General features: G+C 43.1%; 1 protein-coding gene across 1 annotated transcript in view; it reads right to left on the bottom strand.

Annotated features, from left to right (window-relative positions):
- zc3h14 (zinc finger CCCH-type containing 14) overlaps nucleotides 1–19,829 on the bottom strand; it is a 40,643-nt gene that overhangs the window by 15,092 nt on the left and 5,722 nt on the right. Inside the window, exons 6-10 of the mRNA XM_022238311.2 lie at nucleotides 19,525–19,671; nucleotides 16,148–16,440; nucleotides 15,155–15,293; nucleotides 11,138–11,571; nucleotides 10,381–10,504 (exon numbers count right to left, since the gene is read on the bottom strand). Coding sequence (XP_022094003.2) covers nucleotides 10,381–10,504; nucleotides 11,138–11,571; nucleotides 15,155–15,293; nucleotides 16,148–16,440; nucleotides 19,525–19,671 — 1,137 coding nt within the window. The remainder of the gene's footprint in view (nucleotides 1–10,380; nucleotides 10,505–11,137; nucleotides 11,572–15,154; nucleotides 15,294–16,147; nucleotides 16,441–19,524; nucleotides 19,672–19,829) is intronic.

The following is a 19,829-nucleotide window of genomic DNA, read 5'->3' as shown; positions in this document are numbered from 1 at the left end:
GGGGGTTGTCGGCAATTAGTCATGTAAAAGTCCCATTAACTCCACAACCAATCAACCCATCTGTTCTCTTTCAAGCTCTCATGCTGTCTTTGTGAAGCCATACCACCAAGTCTTGCGCCTGTCACCAGGATTTCTTCCCTGGGGCAAGAGTTGCTTCATTTTGTTTCTCTGGCTATTTCTGTTCTTTTTCCCCCTTTTTATTTTCGTTCCCAAGTGCCCCCTTGCCAACCCCCCCCCACTGCAACGACTATACATGTACCTTCACTCCAAACTGACTGCAAGTTGTTTTTTTTTTATCTGAACAGGTACTGACTATCTGGAAAGTGAAATTCGCATTGCGTGTGAGTTACTTGTAGGACTTCATCTCTACAACAAGGCTTGAGAGGGAGAGCTTAAAAAAAAACGAGGAATTGAAATACAGAGAGATCTCTTTTTATATTTCAATGTGGAAACAGGCAAAATGTTGTTGTGCCATGCTTTGTCGTATGGAGGCTTCAGAGGGTGTGCGAGTGTCTCCCGCTGTGGGCCACCCGTGTCATGCAGGCACTATTAGGCTACGAAGAGCCGTGTCGGAATCAACTGGCTCAAACCTACAGTGACATAGCTGGCTATGGGGGAGTGACAGTGGAGCTGGCCGGGGGCTTCAATAGGCGGACATGTTCTTGTAAGCTGCAGCCACAACTTTCAGATATCCCCAACGTCACTTAACAAATCTTGGAGTGGGATAGTGCAGAAATAAAGGGTCAAAAGTGGGAAACAAGCACAGGCCAAAATTTGGGAACTGTTTTTCTGCCCTGTAGTACCGTACCTGTAGTAGGCCTGTTTATATTCCATAGCATGAAGTTTACAAGATGGGTGTATGTAGTGTGTACTGTACATGTCACTGTGTATAAATTCTGCACGTAGCAGAGATGAAACATTTGAGGCAAAGAGAGTGGAAAGGACGTCACTGTTCACACTGCAAATTGCACTCAAAAGGATGTATAAATGTGAACGAGTACTACCACTAGCTTAATTCATGGTCCATTGGACCCTTTCTGCTTAATTTGCAAAGTATGATGATGCCTTATGTTGCAAATAGACGAGTTTTTACATGGTTTCTCTTGGAACAATGTGGGACAAGAAAATTATAGTCTGATTCTCAACATTACCAGTGGTTTGACTGGAAAGCATTATTATACAACTATACAATGATTATACAGCGTTGACTGCACCCCGTCATGCGGTCCAGGAAGCTCAAGCCCGATGTTTTCATCTGGCTCCCGAGGAAGTTAAAACGGACAGAGGAGTATATTAATTCATGGACCATCCCCTCTCCCCTGGGGGAAGATGTGCTGTCATGGGAGGATGACAACAGAGGAATGAAAGCACCAATCACCGAGGAATGAACCGAGAGGGGAAGTGGAAGCCACTGATCCACTTTCTATTAAGACCACTAAGAGTACTAATCAAACTACCGGATCATTCTGACTATAAAAAAAAAGGAAAAATGGTCCACTCCCTCTGAATATAGAAGCAGGGGCAAATTGATTTTGCCTCAAATCAGCCGTGACTTTATATCCGTTCTATCAGGAGGGAAGGTGGAAGATCAGTTGGGGGAAGTTCTTGAGGAAGGTGATAAATTCCTGAAACCTGATTCATGAAAGGGTTATTTTCCTACACGTAGATTGGAGATTTATGTAATTAGCAAAGTTGAGAGACAAGTTTGCTGAATTTGTGACAATCAAAGGATTTTTTTTCAATCAAAGAAAAAAGATACCAAAGAAACCCTTCTGAGTAATACCGTCACCTTTAACCATTTCATTTAATCTCCAGGACAAAAATGTAAAAAAAAACACAAACAAGAAGCAAGATCTCAACAGTATGTTCACAGCCTGAAGCAGTGACCTGGTTTAATTAATCATGCACATCTCCAGAGATCTCCGGCTCAACTGTCAGACAGAGTCTGAGTATTAATGTTTGTTATTTTTGTCACTCTCGCGAATGTGCCACATGGGTACACAGCAGCCCTGGCTAGTTATACCAGTCTTTTCCATGATGACAAACAGCTGCCTCCAGATGGCAGATATTAATGCTGGCTGCCAAAACATCTTCTATTTAAAGACATCTTGGGCAAACAAAAACACTCTTCGACCTGTTTGATCAGAAGCATGTGTAGCCTGAGCTGCAGTTCCCAGCAAGTGGACAAGAGTTGCGCGACCCAGACTCAACACTGCGGTATATTTTGCGTTCGGGATGCAAGGGGGCTCTGAGAAAATATGGCAGGAAATTTGATAAAATGGAATTGTGTGCACAGTGGACTGATGTATTTGAATGAAAAGCTCCAAAATTCTGCAATGTACGATTGGCCTACATACGTTGTAGGATCCAATACCCTGATTTATGTCTGCTGTTACTGCAAACAAACCACAGCAAATCTTATTAGAATCCAACGGAAAACAAATAGACAGACTCACAACCAAAAAGTGAGGCGTCTTCTTAAAATTGACGTCCTGGATTGTAATGCAGGAGGCATCACCGAAAAGTGCTCCGGAAATGACCAAGTCATGTATCTGCACAAAGACGTTTTCTTTTGGTTAATTAAAGACGAACAAACAATTTGACTGAACAGAAGCCAGTGAAATTCCCTGCGAGTTGCAAAAGCTGCAGGTTCAAATCAAATTTGCTGGTACCTAGTTACTTTCCCTGTATAACTGAACAAGTACTCCAGTTTTGACTGCAATTTGGATTAGGGACGATTACGATCATCTCTGAAGTTGAACACTATAGAATACTCCAACAAGGACCCACTTACAGTTTTTATCGGGATCATTCACCGTTCTTACTGTGGACAAGAACACTGGTCAATGCCTTTACAAAATGTACACAGCAAAATCCCATTCCTACTTTTTAGAGACAAGACAAACTCCAAATGGTAACTTATAGTGTTCCCCAAAACAGCATTTTGTAGGATTTTGCACAATCCCCTTGACCCCTAACAAGCCCCTTAACTTATGATCAGCCCTTCAAAACACAGTAGTTCACCCAGATCAAGGAACAAAATGTCTAGGTCACACATGGCTCATTCCAAGTGATACCAGCCCAGATCAAAGAGTCCAATCTTGTGAATAAAGAACTTGTGTGGTTCGGCACTTGCTGTATGAAGTTCTATTTGGTATCGGGGAGGGTCCACGCCTAGAGCAGGCCACCTGGCCCCTTGAGCCCATTCACAACCTTTGTTTATAGCCCCAATTCAAATGTCTACATGTACATGTAGCTCTCTATGAGCATCTTGTCACAGTCATGGTTCCGATGCAGTATTATTTGTCAATAACAGTGCCAAGTTTAAGTTTAGGCTCTTGTAGTGAGCTATGAATAATAGACCACGTTGTGTTTGATGTTGTGTTTGATGTCACGGTAGCTTGGCCCACAGGCAAACACTGTCTCAGTTCAAGGTAGAAAGTTCAAAAACACAGTCCTACCGTGTGTTTTTAGACCTGAAACAGTGTTTGCCCTGTTGGCCGAAGCTACATCAAACACAACATGGTCCATTGTGTGCCATACTGCATGTAGTGTGCGAATTGAATGTTTCCTATTTCTATAACCCTTTAAAACCAAAATGCAACAGTTTTAGCTGGTAGTACCATAGTTAGGTGTGTTGTACCCTGGGATATATTTATTTGAGAGAAGACTAGGGGAATATAGGCTGGCCTTGGCATTAAACTTCCCTGGTAGTAGTCAGGTGTGCTGTGCCCTAAGGTATTCATCTGACAGTTTGAGAGACCATTGCAAAAATGTAATTTTCACCAAAACTGATGAAAATGGCGATGTGTCCTTGTTACAGTATGTCTGTAAGACATTATTAAAAATTATATGCATACTGCTCTTGCCGAATAAACATGACAGACGAGTACACGGGGCCAAATACATTCTATTTATATAAGGTGTGAATTTGTATTCACACGCACCGTACCAGTACCCCTCCCGTGCATAATCTCTGCGTAACTACGAGATCTACATGTGCGTGTACCAACAGAGATCATGTGGAACCCCCTCCTATTTTAAATTTCAAGCAGCTATATGTACGGTATGCTCTGAATATTTCCATCGGAGACAATTTTCTCAGCATTGAGTGGTGCCGGTAGTTTACACCACGCTGGGCCAATCATGCCTTGTTTGTGTGCCATGCAAGTCTTGGCCGATCGATCCAGCCCCAGGCAACTGTTTATACATTCGGGGACATTCACCGAGAAGGTAAACACCGGCACAGTGAGCAATCCGATGAGGTACTGGTAGGGTGGCACGGAATGTTGTTTTTCCAGTTGTCATTTACGCAAACGAACATTCATGGCAATAACTGAACATCATACACATTACAGAGGCAGAGCCCACAAACATGCCACTGAAGTAGCATATGATGGGGGGGGGGGAAATCTTCTGAGCGTCAACACATTGCCAATGTATTGTCCATTGGAACTGAAAGTGCTGGCAGTTTCAAAACGAAACTAACATCTTTCTTTCGGGGAGATTGTTTCGCAAATGACAATAAAAGTTGGACAGTCATTTTTAGAAAAAAAAAAATCCATTTGGCCCTACCCCAACCAAAGACCCAGATACGCTTGCCACTATTCCCTCAAGTACATATACATTTATGCATTACCACAAATATTACATGTCAGCTGAAAATGAAGGAGTTCTCTTTTTCACCTAGCTGTTTGACATTTTAAAAGCCTATCCTCTGTGGTCCTTTCCAATCAGAGTCTGTCCTACATGTAGCTCTCCAGTATTCTGCTTGACATGCGCTTGCTTGCATGCATCCATTTTATTTTCCTCTAAACCCCGGGTTTGTTGGCAATTGACAAGTTCTATTCAGTCACGTGATGCTGCAAAGCAGCCCTCCACACAAATACATGAACATGCTGGTGATCTAGGGAGTGACTGAATTGGCTTCACCTCATGAAATGGATTATTCTGTCTGTTGCCAAATGAAATTACTCTTACCATTACATTTATAAATATACATTATTTGTACACTTTTCAACCACAAAGTGAAAAAGAAATGCATGGGTAAGGGAAGAAGAAAGAATACCAGGGGAAAGTCAATGTAGGAGTGTAACCTCTCTGCAGGAAAAAGAAGAGGGCAAGCTGTTACAAGGACCTTTGATGGGAACTCACAGCACGTTCACAGGTTTATGCGTGTGTGACGCAAGATGCAACTGAGCACACATGACCAATTTCTGTTTGAATGTATCGTCGTTATATATGTACTGGACATCTGGACGCAAAGATGCCCGCCAACTTTAAAAGCGTATTAATAGCCATAATAGGCCACAGTCTGTCATAGTTAGGTTCTGAAAAGATATGGTGTGGGAGCCAAAAGTAGTTTTAGTGAGGGCAAATCAACATGGATGGATGCGACTACATGTAGGTGGGTTAAGTGATACCGGAAGCTGCTCAACTCAAATCAGTCTTGCTCAACAAACTAGTTGAATCAGTTATGAAAAGAGGCTGGATTAGATGTCAGGAGCTGTTATTGTACTTTGTTTGCCTTTGTGTATGAAGTTCGCCAGTTGTTTCCATTACAAATATCCAAGGGGGACACAGCCCTGGGGCATGTTTCTTCAACCTTCTTGAAAAACCCTTCAGAACTTTACGTAAACATCTGGTAACCGTAACGTAGGGGGAGTTGTATGTAGGTCAATTTGTCCAGGTACATGTACGTGCAAATGTCGCATCAAGCTGACCAAATTTCACAAGTCCTCGACAGCGCCAATCAGCGTAGTCTTTACTGCAGGCTGCAATCTCTGTGAAAAAGCCTTTGAGTATGTGAAGTTTGTACAAGTCACGCTCTGAACACCGCCACTAATGGACTATTGATCAAGCGATAGGGGGTAACAAGGAGGGTCAGGAACGCTGCCCTACTTCTGGCAGACAACAGTCCTCTTCAGTCTCCAGTCTCTCAGTTTAATAATCGGGAGATAGGCATGCAAAATGGTAGATTTAAAGTCTCAAAATGTCAGTGTTCAGTGTTTTTTTCATGGAGAAGTGACCAAGGCAATTGGTGAGTGACTAGTCGGGCCCTGGATCGAAGTTGAGAGCACAAATTGAATTGAGGGACGTTGGGCCTGTCCCCGTCTACATTCAGATTTTGTAGCCAGTAGTTTTTGCTGCTGGCTTAAACTAATTGTGGTATACTCTAATAAATGACATATCTCCTTTAATGTGCATGTTTATTACCAGGGAATTCCAGACTTGCTTCTTGTATCACTTTGAAAGCCAAACTCAATGGACAAATAAAGTTCCACCTGGCACTAAACTCTTGGAATTTGTCAGTATTCAGTGTTTTTTCATGAAGAAGTGACCAAGGCAATTGGTGAGTGACTAGTTGGGCCCTGGATGGATCGAAGTTGAGAGCACAAATTGAATTGAGGGACGTTGGGTCGGTCCCCGTCTACATTCAGATTTTGTAGCCAGTAGTTTTTGCTGCTGGCTCAAACTAACTGTGGTATACTCTAATAAATGACATATCTCCTTTAATGTGCATGTTTATTACCAGGGAATTCCAGACTTGCTTCTTGTATCACTTTGAAAGCCAAACTCAATGGACAAATAAAGTTCCACCTGGCACTAAACTCTTGGGTTTTGGTTTCCTGTTTTCATCATGACATGATGCAAATTCATGGAGGTCTTATTACAAATTTGCAACTGGGAATTTAGAAAAAAATCATGGCTGCATCAAATTTGTGTACAGATTCCACTATTTCAAATTGTGGTAACATAAAAATAACAGTAAAATATCATGTCCAGCATTTCAAAGATTCACAGTATCAAACAGTATCTTTCATTCATGGAGATGCCAATAGGTATGTTATATTTATAAGATAAATATTTCATCGTTGCTGCCCATCGGGCGTATCGTCTGAATGTTCCTGAAACCATCTCAGCTCCCTAGGGAATATACCATACATGTACATGTACGTAGCCCAATGCTGCCATTTCAGATCCAATTTATACCGCACTGTACCTGCCCTAACAGGTACCCATGAATTCCGGGTTGAAGCAAAGTATGTGGGGATAAATTGACTAGCCTCAGGTTGCGACATGTAATCACCAGCCAGGATTCGAACCCCCCCTAACTCTATGATCAGAAGCTGCAAACCCTAACCACTGGGCCGCACGTCCCCATATACACATGTGCTGTACACGAAGGAAACAGCTGACCTGAGGAAAGCTTCACGCCTCTCAATCATTAGGCGACAGATTTTGAAGATTCCTATAAGGGACCTGCTTTCACATGGTTTGATTGAATGGGGGTTCTTGTTTACCACATGCAATCATAAATGTACACATATCCATGGAACTGGAGAGCCTGAAGATGGACCGATGGCATGAATGCCATCATCACCTTCCCCAATAAACCACTACATACGCAAATATGTTGTTTCCGTCTCGTTTCTTCTGGCAACTGATTAATAAGCAAAGCAGCTGTACCACGATTTCAGAGGAATTGTTTTGAGACTTTGCTGGGCATGCAGGATGACTCTCGTCCAGAAGCAGGCTAATTAATGCATGGTCTCCACTCTCCCATCTACATGTTACCCCACGGGCCAATGAGGAAATCACTTGCATAGCTGTATCATATTGCTACTTCTTCTCTTCCCCCAGTGTTTTCCACAATACAGCTATCGGGGACTCGGCTTGGCCTAGAAATCCTTACCGTGCCATCACAGGACGAGGAAAGCCCCTGAAAATGGAATTTGGATTACAGTGGCTCCAAATAATTCCTGGCTGATAGGAAAAAACAAAACGCGGGAAGTTGCTGGAGAGAACATGATCCACAGGTCAACATTAATGTGGCAAAGCAAATCCCTTTGGTTGTCAGGCAGTCAAAAGTGGATTTTTCTGAGGGCAATTTTTATGCTTGTGGGAAATAACTCATTTACACTGGCTTTGTCCAATAAATAGCAAACAGAGGACGGGATAAGCGAGCACAAAAATACTGACATAAAACAACAAAACCTATCTTTGCCCTACATGAAATAGAACACTTGATTGTAGCTTTGTACACCTTTAACTCTCAAAGAACAATCTGCAAACCTGCCGTAGGTTTTAACGGGTGGGCATACTTTTTGGCAACTTCAGAAAGCCTAGATTTTCACAGCAGCTTTGAGTGTTTACGTACCATACAAGGTACAGTGTATGTCTCCGGCAGTGGTTCAGTGTGCCTCCATACAAGGTTTTCTCGTAAAAAAAAAGTTATTCCACCTTAAAGAGTTTGTATCTAACCTACATGTTTACAAGCAAAAAGCTTGGTATCATCTAGCCCCCTAGGGACCATTGAAATCCTGCATAATCTTGTTGGGTTCAGCACGGTTAGGGTTAAAGAAGAACGTCTGTAAGCTTTCCAGTTATACATTGACTTCTTATCCTCGGCAAACCTGACGGGGATGACTTTGCAACCAGCTAGTCTTTCATTTCTAGTATATGCTGTCTGAATATCAAAATTGTCAGAGCAGTGATCACCAGTTTACAATTCATATTCGATTATCGTTTACTCTAGAAGTCTCCAGAAAAACCAATAACTTTATATGCAGCGGTCTCAATTCCCTTTATGCCGTAACGTTGTTCTGTTATTTGCCAAAAAATATTTTAAAACATTTCAGGGAGTTAACCTCCAATGGCAAAACTTTGATGCAAATCCTTTGTGTGAGGGAAGGCGCAGCACATAATGAATGGAAGATTTTACAACAGAAGACTGACTGCTACTAGAAGTTCTCAGCTTTAAAACAGGTAACTCAGACTCACGGAAGGGAAACTTCGAGATTTGCGAGAACCGAGTACTTAAACAGATTTGACTTAACTTTTCTTTTGAAACGGCTGGCAGAGCTATGGATTATTCATTCACACATCCAATGTCAACGAGGTTTTAAAATACTTTCCATAGGTGTGCCACATTTCATGAATCCTTTTGAAATATTACACAGGTGTGCGACAACGCTGTTGCGCAGATCCTGTGCACGATACAAGTTGTGCACTATTTTGACAACCCATGCTAGCCAGCCAGGTAACCCGTGTCTCGCTGGACAATTAGTGGAATAATCTCTCTTGGAATAATTCATCTCTATGCCTTGGCTCAAAGATTCTGAATGCACTAAAGCTGTTCCAACATGTACAGGAAACCAAGAGAGAGTTTACCAGTTTTACTTCAACATGGTTATTTTTACTGGTTTAGTTGACAAAGTGCTTCTTACTTGACTATTTTCTGTTCCAAATAGCATTGGATATGTGCAATTTAAAAACTCACTTAGCAAGGGTACCCACATTTCTTTCAATGGAGCACCCAATTAACAAGGGTAGCCATGTTTATTCCAATGGAGCACCCAATTAACAAGGGTAGCCATGTTTATTCCAATGGAGCACCCAATTAACAAGGGTAGCCATGTTTATTCCAATGGAGCACCCACTTAACAAGGGTAGCCATGTTTATTCCAATGGAGCACCCAGTTAACAAGGGTAGCCATGTTTATTCCAATGGAGCACCCAATTAACAAGGGTAGCCATGTTTATTCCAATGGAGCACCCAGTTAACAAGGGTAGCCATGTTTATTCCAATGGAGCACCCAGTTAACAAGGGTAGCCATGTTTATTCCAATGGAGCACCCAGTTAACAAGGGTAGCCGTGCCTATTCCAATGGAGCACCCAGTTAACAAGGGTAGCCATGTTTATTCCAATGGAGAACCCAGTTAACAAGGGTAGCCATGTTTATTCCAATGGAGCACCCAGTTAACAAGGGTACCCATGTTTATTTCAATAGAACATCCAGTTAACAAGGGTAGCCGTGCCTATTCCAATGGAGCACCCAGTTAACAAGGGTAGCCATGTTTATTCCAATGGAGCACCCAATTAACAAGGGTACCCATGTTTATTCCAATGGAGCACCCAGTTAACAAGGGTACCCATGTTTATTTCAATGGAGCACCCAGTTAACAAGGGTACCCATGTTTATTTCAATAGAACATCCAGTTAACAAGGGTAGCCGTGCCTATTCCAATGGAGCACCCAGTTAACAAGGGTAGCCATGTTTATTCCAATGGAGCACCCAGTTAACAAGGGTAGCCATGTTTATTCCAATGGAGCACCCAGTTAACAAGGGTACCCATGTTTATTTCAATAGAACATCCAGTTAACAAGGGTAGCCATGTTTATTTCAATGGAGCACCCAGTTAACAAGGGTAGCCATGATTATTCCAAAGAAGCACCTAGTTAATTAACCCTAACCCCCTAGGGACCATTGAAATCCTGCATAACCTTGTTGGGTTCAGCATGGTTAGGCTTAACAAGGGTACCCATGTTTATTTCAACGAAAAACTAATTCCATACTCCAAGAATACTGCACTCACCTGCATGGTTTTGTGGGGTGAACATACAGACAGTCGCTGCCGTTTTTACAGGCTGGCCAAAACATACACCGCTCCGCGGAAGATTTCTCTTTCTTTGCTGGACTAGGGCCCTCTTGGTATGAGTCTATGAAATCAAAAGGCAAGTGAATCAGCCTATTGTGGGAATGACAGCAAACTGTTTTTAAACTGTGAACCGAAAGCCAAACACTCAAAAATATGCTGTGGAAATGAAAATTTCATTGATGTTCACTATAAGAAGAATCTCTTCTCTGATCCTAAGACACAATGAAGGAAAACAGATGAAAAACTACCAATTCAAAAATATCATCAGAGTGCCAATTTTAAGACAAAACTCTGGATTGTCGTGGAAGGACCTCATCAGAGAGGTGAATGCCAATAGTTGCCTAAGGGACTTGAATGATTGAATACTTAATTTAGTTTCAGCAGTATTGTACTTTTCATTTCTGTAGTCCACTCCATAACATGCCCATTACAAGCCATCTTGATGCAAGTCAACCAACAAGCTATAAACTATAAACTATGACAAAAGACATTTGTTTTCATCTTGTTGTGACGAATCTTATGAAATGACTTGTGAAAGGACACGTGAATGGACTTGCCATTCGCTAGATTACAACACTGAAAAAAAACTAGGATTTGAAGCTTTGAGACTATGGCGTGGGTCCTTTATTCAGCCTCCCCCAGGTATGCCCAAACATCGCTTGATTTCATGGGAGTAACAGTTGGCCGGTTGTACCTTCAGCTATGAACTGCATCTCTTCTACTTGATCCATGTGAGGTGTCTGAGTGACAAATGCCAGCTGGTCCTCTCTCCTGATGTAGTCCTCCACAGGTTGCTGCCGCTGTTGCTGCTGCCGCTGCTGCCGCAGCAATTCCTGCTTACGCTGCTGAAGAGCGAGCTCCTGCTGGAGCGCCAGCTCGTCCCGCTGCAGCTGGGCAAGGTCTTCTTCTTCCTCTTCCATCTGCAACTGCTGCTGTCGTTGCTGCTGTTGTTGCTGCTGCTGAATTTCCACGTAGTTGGAGTACACGGTGCTGTTGTCAATCGTTCGCGTGAGGGAAATGCGGGGCGCCACCCTGGCCGACTTGCGCTGCTTGGTCTTGGCTTTGGACTGCATGGCGCCCTCCAGAGTCACGATGAACTTGGGGCTGACCGGTCTTGCCGATGCCTCACTTTGCCAGGGTGGAAAAAATTTGAATGTAAGGTAGTTTTAACATGGAAATTTCAAAATCAGAAATAAAAAGTTGGGTCTTCTCATACCTGAGGCCAATGTCTCAGGAACTTCATGAGCTTTAAGCATGCATGGATATGTTGTTCTGATTAGGGACCGTCTATAAAGTGCACACAACGTACCCGGGAAATGCCAACTTCTAAGACCACCCCCCCAACAGCATTTGCAGTGTCCTGCCCCCCTACCAGGAATTCAATGTTTATCTTTGACTTATCACAAAGATGATGATGGTCCTGGTAAGATCTAATTGGTGACGGTGAAAGGTGTAACGGGTAAAAGGTAATGATTTTTGACGTATCGGGGCTGGTCTTGGTACCAGTAAATGAAATGAGAGAAAGTAAAGGTACATGTACATTAATTTCATAATTCACTGACTGGCAGAATACAGACCTCCCAACAATTGAATTCCAAAATTTGAATTCCTTTGAATTCACGCACCCTGCACAAACTGTGAATTTGCATTAAAATGATAAAATAACACATCACTACTTTGATACTTTATACAGAGGCTCGTTGGAACTGGTCCTAGCAACTTCCGCTTCCTTCCCTCTCCTGAGCTCTGGCAGACCTTTGTATGTTGAACTTTTGCATCTTGTTTTTGTTTGATCACAATGTCAATGATACTATTTGTTTGGCATTATTACATAATTGTTTGGAAACATTTTGCGTAGCAGTAGTCTGACGTGATTGTGTTCCACTACTAAGATTTCTGTTGCATACACCTCAGCATTTATCTCATCTGATTTCTGTGAAAGTTCCCTTAATGCTGTTAATTTGGCAACGTCACGCACAGACTCGGCAGACTTACGATGTTTCTGTGGGCTGGCATACTTTCCAGTAATGACACCATGGTTAATCACAAAGGCCCCAGGGCAAGTGCTGCAATGAGCGTAGCTCTACCCTAAACGCAATGGTCCGATACACAGTCATTCCTCCCGATGCCTTGGTATATACCAAAGATCATATAGTGCCGAAGGCGCAAGATGGATAACTCTGCCCAAAGGGTGTAATTACAATGGGCACCACTTGAGCAAGCGATAAGCCTGTGCAGTTTACGGTTGTGCTTAGGCGCAGGCTCACCAGGTGCACATGCCTGCCGTGGCGCCTGCACCTTTGCATTACTGTGCATTGCGCAGGCGTATCACTTGCTCAAATGGCGCCCATGCAATTGCAAAGTTTTACGCGTATTCACTGCGAAGTTTGTCATCTTGCGCCGCTTCGCGGGACTGTGGTTGGTACGAGTACTGTTTCTTTTCCGTTGCTTTTGGCATTGTCTTTTTATTCTGATTTCCATTGAAGGCAATGACACAACATGCACCGTTGTTGACATCAATGCTGCAAAAGTCAAGCTTCGCCAGTATTAATGGTTAGACTACACATCTAAAGTGTGAGCAGTGCAGGAACCAGTGACAGAATGAAAATAAACTTTCACAAGTCCTCAAAGTATTTTGCCATTTCTTAAAAAAGTAAAAAAATAAAGCAAACAATAGACAAGTTTGTAGTCAATAATAAAAATAACAATATTAAAACTGACTCTGATTGTTAAAAAGACATGCTTCAATTGTTTATCATAATGTATTAACCCTAACCCTCCCTAACCACACAGAATTAAATAGTAGTAAAATGTTTAATTCTGTGGGGATAGGTCTGGTAGGCCCAAAACAGCTGGCTTTTGCGTTGGGTTTGGCATACCTCAGAAAAACTGAGTCCAACAGCCTCTGTGCACAAAGTCCCATATGGGTGTTTAACTTTGTGTGAATGGGGAAGGTTAGGGCCAGCAACCCTTGGGGGGTTAGGGTTAAACAAAAAAATTTGCGCACCCTGCTGTGCTGGCATGGCTGGCACAGTTCTGTTTGCGTATGTGATTAGAGTTGGAGGTCAAAGAGTTTGCTCAAATTTCTAATTCGTGCTACCAAATTTTGAACTTGGGCAGGTTCCTAATTAGATTTATACGGAAAACAAATTGGTAACTTGCCCCTTTTCGAAATTGCACCCAACAAATTAGCATGTCGCTAACCAGCTGAATGAACTTTGCATGTATGAGCTGCAAGTGCATATCACAATGCTAACCAAGCCACCACTACCGGTATGTTCCCCTGATCGCTTGGGGGGGGGGGGAAACGCTGACCTCCAGCAGGATTTTTTTTTTTTCAGGAAATTTATGCATAAAAGCGGGAAATGACAAAAAAAGCAGAAATTTTCTGCCCAAATCGGAAAGGTTGGAGGGTCTGAGAATAAGCACTGCGAGTATACATTTGTCCGCCCCACCCCATATGCTAGGTGTGTGCGATACCAACCCCTCCACTTCGTAAAGACTTCAAGGCCCACCCCTTACCGGGTCAGTTTGGGATTGATCCCATTCAAAGTTAATGAAGGGGATCTACAAGTACTGATATGCAATGCTGTTGAGCTTAACATATCACATGTACAATTTTGTGTGTAAAAGGAATTACCTCGAGAACCTGCGAGTGAACCAACAAGTGTGCGTACTCCATTAATCTGCATCACACTTTCTGGTGCAAATCACCTCACACCAGTACTCGGTACTACGTAGAAAGTGCTGTTTTTGAATAAGACTTTGCGAATATTCAGGAAGGCAAGTGTTTTAAAACAATTTGAACATTACATGTTTATCAACAGTCTGTGCAATCCTCTCGGACAGCAGCACTTCGGAAATAATACAATTAAAGTTTCTTTACTTGGAATATGTCATACTCTTTTCTTTTCCCTTTTTCCCTTGCAGCATTTGTAACCGATGAAAGTTGATACGGAGCTTCCACACATCATCCACTCCTGTTTTTCATTGCAAATACTGAGCAGCCACAGAGTTCACTTTGGCTTCAAAGGGTATGGGGTCAGCTTGCAAACCGACTGGAGGAAAATGTGACGTAACGTTGCATGTCTCACTTTATAAAAAATGAGTGGGTTTGAGAGATTGAAGTCACTACATAAGGTGTCATGAAATCAGCCACTATGATGCCAAAGCCACTGCCCTAAGACAACACCGTCGGGCAGCAAACTCCACTGCTTGATTTGAATGCAAACTCTTCATTCCTAGAGCAAAGAAACTGGGATGTTGTCCCGAGTGCAGACATTTTTACTTGCTTGGGTTGGCAACATTTTGTATGTTTGTAGAACATAATGAGATTCATGTAAGAAGGAACTAATTCCAAATGATGCACTCTAAATGCAAATCGCAAGCACGGGAAAAACACACACTATAAGCGTGTTTTCTATCTAAAGTATGATGCACGAAGAAGCCTCAGCCAAATTCATCTGCAGAGCATATATGCATGCTTGCACTTTTTACACTGAGCAAACAGAGACACTCATTTACTGTCTGTGCATTTCGGATTTTGGCACGTCCTTTGAGGGTATAGACACAGATGGGCAAATAGCAATACAAAAGCCAAGTTTTCCATAGGTTCATGCACGAGCGTGGTTGCGACCAGGAGCTTTCATTTTTCACAGTGAGTTAACTAACGCTCTAGCTACTGTGCTATAGCTCTATCGTGCAGACTAACCTTTGGCGGGAAGTCAGAGGGGTCGGTTTGTATACGGGCTCAGCAACCCCCTTGTCATCATCCACGACGTAGAGGACTTCTGTGGGACTGGTCTCTGTCGTCAGGCAGATTTGTCTGGAGTCTGGACTCTCGGTTTCCTCTGAAATGTACAAACGGACCTCAACAAATTAATTGCAGCTCCAGGATTGGCGTTCAATGTTTGTTCCAATGCATAAAGCAATGTCCGGTGCTGCAGCAGTGGACGCCTGCTCTCCAACTACAACACAGTCACCCAACACAAAGCAACAAAACAACCACAACAAGCACTTTACTAATGCTCTGGCAGCACACGCACCATTTGAAGTCAATCTAAAAGCAGTGTGAATTGACTGTACGTGTACTTTGTTGTATCCACCAGCTGACAAGCATCTAACGCAATGCCTGGCGTGTCTCACAGGTGGACGCTTCATAATACATGTACATAGCATGTTACGTGTTGTATTTGAAGTATTTCTGCACATGTGCAAACTCGACATGTGACAGATCAAGGCCGTGATACCTGACTGTTTAGATACGTGTAAACGCGGGTGCCAGACATTAGAGAAGCTTTTATAATTCTGCACAAAGGCACTAATTGTGAGTGCGTTTTAGCTTAAAATCTGTCTGATGCAGTCCACGTGAGCCACTGCATGAAAGCCCCTTTACAATGAAATATCTTCTAGTCCCACTCTCCCACGCATCCAACCCACTCTGTGACAAGGAGTCACAAGGCCATTTTTTTTCTTCCAGTAATTCTATTTCAGTTTGTGTTAGAGAGAGCAAGATCAGCTCTTTTCTTTGAAGTATCGCTCGGTGTGGCATCATGACGAGAAATTGACATTGCGGGGGTGAAAACGCTGAGGGGCCCCACTGATTTTCCACGGTGCAAGATTATCTTAAGGGCTCAAAAGTGTCTCTGGAAACTTGGGACTCATTTTCAGAGAGCCGGTCCCATGTGACGGAAAGGTTCTTCACCTTGTTCCTCATCATCGGCATAATACTCCTCCCCCTGCCACGCCGCAGACGCTGCATCTGCGGGATCCGCTGACACGGTCATGAAGTCCTGTGTGTCGTAGTTCCGCTCCGTCAGCTCCAGGAGACGCGAGCGCGACACCAGTCCCGTCGACGGCATCTCCATCTGGACTCTAGGCTGGACCGTCGGGCCCGACAAAGATCCCTGGAGCTGCCTGGTGATGGAGGTGCTCTCCTTGGCCTCCTGGACAGCCTTGAGGAGAAGGTTCCGCTTGGGTGGCAAATGTTGCTGCTTCCTAATTTTATGTCACAAAGAAAAATGGAGGGAAAAAAAGACAAGAAAACCAAAAAGGATGTGATATATTTTGCACTGATATTATTTCCTCCAGTAAGTAGGCAACATAGTGACCAGTACAGCTTTATCATGGACTTCATAATATCTGGGATCCTTGAATTCAACGCCCATTCAAATTTCAATCTGCTGTAAAACGACATAATGTATGGCATTTTATGGGGAACAGACAATTAAGCCCAAGTAGAGGTGTCATCAAGTGATCACAACTGAATGACAAGTTGATGAGTTTCCATTCAAGGAGCGAGCTTTGAAGAATTACAAAAAGAAGCACCAAGACCACGGCTGTGACAGAGGCAAATTCTTGCCATCTTTCATCCCCGCTGGGATCTGCATGATATTTTCGACTTGAGGATGACTGAATTACAACTGTTACCACTTATGCCCTGTGCATTATAACTACCTGCACGAAAAGGGATTGGAAAAAAACATGCGATGCATTCACTGCACTGTGGGAAAAGGTTGACATAATGCGACCCAGTCACACAGCTATCACACGAGGCACTACCATGTCCGCACTTTTGCAAAATTCCCTTCAACGGCAACTAATTCGACGTTCCTTTTGTGTATCAACCCACAATTGCTACAATCTCACATCCCACAATCTCACTTGCTAGACAAGCAACCATCCATAGCTGGAGAAGCACCCCGTCATATATACATGTACCAGCGTTAACCAATGAACTTGACATACACATGTACATTGCAGGCCTTCCTTAGGAGTAAACATTAGAGGCACATCCTAATGAGTATCACTTTTAATTGTCCCAAATCATGTGACACAGTGGCAACGTCGATAGAAAGTGCATACACAGGCAGAGCAATGTGTCAGCTATGGTAATTCTTCTATCCCCAAGCTTCAAGTCACAATGCCCCATTGCGATGGGGGACAGTTCCACCACACAAAGCAATTGGAAGGAGTTATCTCAAAACTCGCCAGGAATAAATTGTGGCAAAATTGTGGGCAGAGTGGCCCGAAATTTCCCAGCGAGAAGCTGTACACTTATTTAGGTTTGGTTTGGGTTTGGTTCGGACAAGGTTCGGAAACTATTTGCCGAACTTCAGTTCAGTTGGGGTTAGGACACGTACACACATGTACGCATATGTACATATACAACGCACACGGAGACATCGAAGAGCACGCTATGAACGTGCCGTATATAGTACTACCGTGTGTAAGTTACGTTAATACAAGCAATGAATCTCCCCTCCATCCCCATTCACCACCAACTTCGATGTGAACATGATCTTTTTCTAAACTGTTTCTCCAAAGTTTGTATAGGAGCTAAAATTCGATAGAAAGTTACCGTTGGAGGTGTGACAATTTCCGACCGTGTTTTGCCGAACAAAAGCGGTTGGGTTTGGAACACGCTTGACTCAACAAAAATCATTGCAGGATATGTGAGAACAGAAAAAACAGCATGCTCGGTTTGCTCCTTTACAGGATACAAGATCAAATTAAATTTCGAGCGAATTTTGTGTTTTGGTTATTTTTCATAAAACAGATTCAACTGCCAAACCAATGTACAGTGTATTCGAAGAAGAACCTTGGTATCCAGTCAGCATTCTTTCCCAGGACAGCGCCCTAGTGGCCAAAGGGGCGATTTTCCATCAGTCTTTTTCGAGCGGATAACGGCATCTTGTAATTTGAGATTTGCGAACTTAGCGATCTGGCAAAATTCCATTATAATGTATTCACACAACTACTTTGATCAAACATGGTCAATGAAGGGTATTTTGGGCCACTTTGTGAACCAAATCTTGTCAAACGCCCTCGCTGGGATGCTGCACCTGCCCGCGTGGCAAAATCAGTTTTCCCTCCGGAGTTGCCTTGGATCAAGCATGAATTGTTGTGCAGCGGAAATGCCGTAGGACCTACATTGCATGTTCTCGGTTGGTTATTGGTGAATTCTCACCTCTTGCTTTTTACAACCATCGCGTGATGCGGGGCCATCGTAAGTTTACTGTAGATACATGTACTTGTAGAGTATATTTATAGTATGTGTGTACACGCTCATGTGCCGAGCACCGGTGAGGCACAGGTAAGGCACAAATTGTTATCCATTTTTTGTTTGCTTTTTTATCGTGTTTTCTCGCATGCACTCCGTGCGCTATCAATGCCATGCCATATTGAAGGCGAACATCTGAACCGGCCAGTTCGGTTCAGTTCAGCTGCAGCACTACATTTATTGAGGAAAAGTTGTCCGGGGAGTCTGCATAGCAGGTCGCTTACTGTGAAGGACTGTTCACATTACCAGAGGGCTTGTAATAGGTGGACAGTATTCAGGTGGTTTGCCATTTCCAGAGACTGACCTTGGGTCACTCAACACACTGTGACTTTTTCTGTGGTTGTGTTCAGTGTTGAAGACTGAATCAGGTGGTTGGTTGGAAATAAAAATTCTACACATCTAGTTATATTGTTACCTCTGCCCTTTGTTGTACCATATAACATATCCTCCATGGTTATATCCATTCAGTTCTGAATTCAAAACTAAAAGCCATTGTAGTTCAAAATTGCAAGGTTTCGAAATTTGCTTTATCGCCAGATTAAATGCAAATAAAGGTACATTTGCCTGAAGTAAAACCATAGTTTTCCAGCCAGAGTAAAAAACATAAAGAAGCTTTGTATGTTGTCAAAGTGTATTCATTCCAAGCTTCAAAAAGCTCCAGTAAGGAGTGCGCGATTAAATTTGCAGTCCTCTGTCTGTGGCTCTTCTGTCCCGAAAACCACAGGTGTCCTTGAATGGCCTGCCAAAACCACAATTGGGGGGGGGAGGTGAATACAGATACTCATAACTTCATTCTCGGAAGATTGCAGGGCAGTTTTCCAGGAACCCTCAATATTCCGCCTCAACACTCTTCCGCAGTCTACTTTCCCCAGACGAGATTTGAGGTGACTCCTAAGGTAGTGTTCGAATCACAGATTCGGTGTCTTAGGATTATCTTTTCGTTTTTTTAGCTTGCCATACTGACCAGCCAAAGCTGTAACGAAAATGCCCATGTCAGTCCTGGCCCGCGTGTTTCGTACCTGATTATCTTGAAGCGCCGGGGGGCCATTTTGGGTACTTGTTGTTTCATCTGTGCCTTGAGTGCTGGACTAGTGGAAGCCTCGGCTGCCGAAACGGCCTTCTTCAACAAGGAGATGTTTGCCTGCTTCTCTACCGGAAGAGATGGCCTGCATAACAAAGGTTGAGGCCAACTTATAACAATGTTCATAACTGCACATTCGTGACCCAACGTTCCGGAAGGAGTCACAAGTCACGGGAGTTACATGTACCTGTCAGTTTAGGTATTTAAATTAAAAGAATCTTGCACGGTATGATAAATGGAAAC

Source organism: Acanthaster planci, linkage group LG01 (genome assembly GCF_054643075.1).
Source record: "Acanthaster planci isolate LZ-2023a linkage group LG01, COTS_SCS, whole genome shotgun sequence".
Lineage (NCBI taxonomy): Eukaryota > Metazoa > Echinodermata > Asteroidea > Valvatida > Acanthasteridae > Acanthaster > Acanthaster planci.
The sequence above is the reverse complement of the archived record's forward strand: the minus strand, read 5'-3'. Positions and strand labels throughout refer to the sequence as shown.